Here is a 4,168-nt window from a genome sequence, read left to right as displayed (position 1 = left end):
AGTTGGAAAAAGATTAAACAAAACTGACAAAACACTGGTAATTGCTAATGGCAGGAACAGGCACAGGAGACTTTGTGGCAGCCTTCTTTCTACCTCGGGGGAACACACTGGATGAATTCATGATGAAAAGTGTGGGACGTGTAAGTTTCAGGTGAGGTGGAATTCACATTGGCTAGAGTGTTCTCTGTACTGTGTTCCCTGGAAATACTTCACGAGAGGGGTGGGGACCGTGGGTGCTGTGTGGGTGCTGCAGTCTCCTCGCCTGGCCAGGGCCTCACCGCCTGCAGCTTGTCCAGGTTGTCCTGCAGCACCTTCTCGGTGTGTCTGTAGGCCTTGGCCACCAGCAGTCTTGCTTCCTGCGAATGGAGGGAACTGTGTCAGGGGCAAGGCTGGCCGCCTGGCTCTGGCACCAAAGCACAGAAAAGAAATGCCAGGCTGGGAACATGGCCTTTCCCCTCCGAGGAGGAACAGGACTCCTCAGCTGTGAGCACTGCCGGGAGAGCAGAGCTCCACATGCCGCCCACCCACCCACAGCTACCTCACAGGCCTCTCCTGGCCCAGTCTGAAGGCCATGTGGGTCCTGCATCTATTGTTCAGTGTATTTATTTGATATTCTTCCCAGATTCACATCTATAATTTCATTAGGAGCATCTATGTCCTCATCTGAGAAAAAAATACTCCACAGGTAGGAACTACAGCAGAGCCCAGAAGGAAGAAACCCATGTGGGGCCTGCAGCTGAGCTCAGCTGGGGCGGCTGTGGTCGGCCCTTGTGTGGCAGACCCAGGGACTCCCTTTCCCAGGAGCATGGAGTGCAGCGGTGCGGCCAGAGCCGACTCACATGATCCATTATCTGCTGCAGGCCTTGGCTGAAGGGGCGCCGCCCGATGCCCACGAGTCCCTCCTGTGCCTCAGGGAAGGAGATGGGGCCGATGCCAGGTGCCATCCCAAACTGCTTCACCATGGAGTAGGCAATGCGGGTGACCTTCCTCAGGTCGTCCTGTGCCCCTGGAGGGTGGGGTCAAGACAGAAGGATCCTCAGCACTGCAGGTGCACAGAAGGCGTCCCGGTCAGCGTCCTGGGGCAGCACCGTGCCTCCCCATCCCCTTCCTCCCGAGGAGTCCCACCGTGAAGCTGGACAGTGAGGACGTTGGCACCTCGCCACTGTTCCTTAAGAGAGTCTTAAAACTTTCAGAAATGCTCTTTTGTTTGGAAATCTAGAACCTGGGGGGCGTACAGGAGCTCACTGCATGGCAGTTCTCAAGCACAAGCCCAGGCCTATGCGAGGTAAACCCATGGACCTGGAGCCCTGGGACCCTCCTTCAGTCTCTGGATAGCCCAGTGAAGTGGTAGCTTCAGAACAGTGAAGCTGCTTCCATTTCATTCCGTTTCCTGTAGCCATTACCAAGAATTAACCAATTAAATGGGTTTAGAGTTGGCATATAGGTTAAATTTTTTGTCCAGTTAAATTATCTAAAAAGTCTTGCTTAGCTCCAAGGTTGTGCTGTAACTTATCTTTTAAAAAACACTTAATAAATTCAAAACTACATCTACACCAGATTCACCCCATGGCATTCACTGGAACAGAAGGAATAATGCACAGAAAAGCTCTCGGAAACCTCCGGGGCCCACGCAGCCGCTCCTCACCGGAAGTGACCTTGTTGAAGGACAGTGCTTCCGAGGCCCGGCCCCCCAGGGCCATGCACATCCGCTCAAACAGCTGCTCCTTGGTGAAGAGGTGCTGGTCTCTGGGAAGCATCTGAGCAAAGCCCAGGGCGGCGTTTGTCCGAGGGGCTATGGAGACCTGCACAGGGTCAAGATAGCCCACGTCAGCAGGCAGGATGTGGGCTTTGAGGAGGAAGGTGTGGGACTAAGAGGTCTCCGTCATTAAAGCGTCTCAAAGCAGGAAAGCAAATACACGAGAGGACCCTAACACCACAGACGGCCAGCCCAGAGAGCAGGGCTCCCCCCAGAGGTGCCTGTTCATACACTGTTGGGGAGGGTCTTCTCATACATGACTAGGGAGTCAAGAAGACAAGGTCCGTAGAAGACAGCTGAGAGGCGAAGTACAAGTTACACCCCCAGCGGCCGCTGAGCTGACCCCTGGCACCAGCGACTGCCACCGAGGGTTCAGAGCAATGGGAGCCCCAGGATGCTGAGGGGATGTGGACTGCCCTCACCTCTGCTGCTCCCCCACATCAGGTGTGCAAGGAGGGGGCACACGGCAACATGCTAACCCAACGACATGGAACCGCTGAGTGGGAGACGGAGGGAGACAGGGCAGGGGCAGGTCCTTTGCTGGCCCAGCTGCTGTTTCTGAGAACTGTGGCAGCAAGATGGCCACAACCAGGTGCTCTTAGAATCCTGAGAGGACGCTGAATTTAGAATCTAAAACTAGGCCCGGCGCGGTGGCTCCCATCTGTGATCTCAGCACTTTGGGAGTTAGAGGCGGGCAGACTGCCTGAGCCCAGGAGTTCGAGACTAGCCTGGGCAACATAACAAGAACCTTTCTCTACAAAAAATACAAAAACTACCCGAGCCACCGGTGGTGCACGCCTGTAGTCTCAGCTACACAGGAGGCTGAGGTAGGAGGATCTTGTGAGCCTGGAAGGTCAAGGCTGCAGTGAGCTGTGACTGCATCACTGGACTCCGGTCTGGGCGACAGAGAGACAGACCCTGTCTCAAAACCAAAAAAAAAAAGGCTCTAAATAACGGCTGCAGTGATGATTGCATTAATGACCAAAACCGCAACAGTGAATTCACAACCTTTTCCTGGCAGGACACTGAGCCTTGGGAAGGAGACTTACTCTTTCATTGTGACCATCTGACTTTTGCCTATCAAATAAAGTAAAAATTCTTTTTTTTCCCTTTGAGAGACAGTCTTGCTCTGTCACCCAGGCTGGAGTGCAATAGCACAGTCTCGGCTCACTGCAGACTCTGCCTCCCGGGTTCAAGGGATTCTTCTACCTCTGCCTCTCAAGCAGCTGGGATTACAGGTGTGCACCACCACGCCCAGCTAATTTTTTGTATTTCTGAAAGAGATGGGGTTTCACCATGTGGGCCAGGCTGGTCTCAAACTCCTGACCTCGGGTGATCTGCCCGCCTCGGCCTCCCAAAGCCCCGTGTTAATTTTGACTTGTTGACATACTGAGTTAAAACGTTGTGTTCATTGCTCAGTTTCTCAGTATCCCTTAAATGGGACCCTGAGCTCAGTGTCCACTCGCCCCACACTGGGCTGGCTCTGGTCCCATGACCGCGGTGCACATCACCAAGGAGCAGCACGTACCTGGTCCCCAAACGCCGGCCTCAGCCCTGCTGGGAGCCTGGGATGGGCAGGATGCTCTCTGATTAACCCAACTTTGCTACAGCTCACGCCTGACAAATAGCAACGGAGACCACACTGGCAAGCCAAGCGGGCAACTGCTGCACTGTATGCATTTTTTGCAGCGAACCCTCAGGTAGGAACACGGCACCGCTGCCGTCTCCGGTGAGCCTCACACCTGCACCGGTTCCTGGAGCTCCACTGTAAAGATGGCACCTGCGTTCTGAATAGAGACCTCTTGACAGCACTCGGGCTCCCAGTGGTGGAGCCACATGTCTTAGAGAAGCTGTAACATCACCATTTGGTAAGAATAAACTTCCATCGAGTTCACAGCTGCCTACAAGAGTAGTTTTTTTTTTTGTTTGAAGTAGAGACGGTTTTGCCATGTTGGCCAGGCTGGCCTTGAACTCCTGACCTCGGGTGATCCACCGTGCCTGGCCTACAGTAGCATTTTTTAAATGTACGCTCAACTCACTTCTTTCCAATGCTAGGAGTCATTTGGGGTGGACAGGCTGAGAACAGGCACAGGCAGTGAAACCCCACTGCATGGTGTGACCTTCTAGGAGTTACCCCAGTAGCAGCACCAGGCTCCGAGGTGACACAGTCCATTCCTGCCTCCCACGCCCAAGCTTCTGCCCATCATCCTGGGACAGTCGCCTCCCACCTTGCTCCCTGGATCATGACATTGGCAGGTTATCCTCTCACATGACCTACAGACACAGGCGGGACCCCCCGGTCAGCTACAGGCACAGGCGGGACTCCCCGGTCAGCTAGACACAGGCGGGACTCCACGGTCAGCTAGACACAGGCGGGACCCCCCGGTCAGCTAGACACAGGCGGGACCCCCC

General features: G+C 54.6%; 1 protein-coding gene across 4 annotated transcripts in view; it reads right to left on the bottom strand.

Moving 5' to 3' along the window:
• Positions 1-4,168, bottom strand: part of SPG7 (SPG7 matrix AAA peptidase subunit, paraplegin) — a 45,780-nt gene that overhangs the window by 3,078 nt on the left and 38,534 nt on the right. For 2 of the 4 annotated variants that reach the window (XM_023228813.2, XM_023228816.2), the window contains 3 exons: positions 1,646-1,802; positions 840-1,006; positions 279-356 (listed from right to left, as the gene is read on the bottom strand). In XM_023228813.2, the coding sequence (XP_023084581.1) occupies positions 279-356; positions 840-1,006; positions 1,646-1,802 (402 nt within the window). Of the gene's footprint in view, positions 1-262; positions 357-839; positions 1,007-1,645; positions 1,803-3,687; positions 4,164-4,168 lie in introns of those variants that run through there. The other 2 variants (XM_023228814.2, XM_026447381.1) reach the window with 2 other exon arrangements.

This window comes from Piliocolobus tephrosceles, chromosome 17 (assembly GCF_002776525.5).
Source record: "Piliocolobus tephrosceles isolate RC106 chromosome 17, ASM277652v3, whole genome shotgun sequence".
Taxonomy (NCBI): Eukaryota; Metazoa; Chordata; class Mammalia; order Primates; family Cercopithecidae; genus Piliocolobus; species Piliocolobus tephrosceles.
Note: the sequence above shows the minus strand (reverse complement) of the source record. Positions and strands in the feature narration are given on the sequence as shown.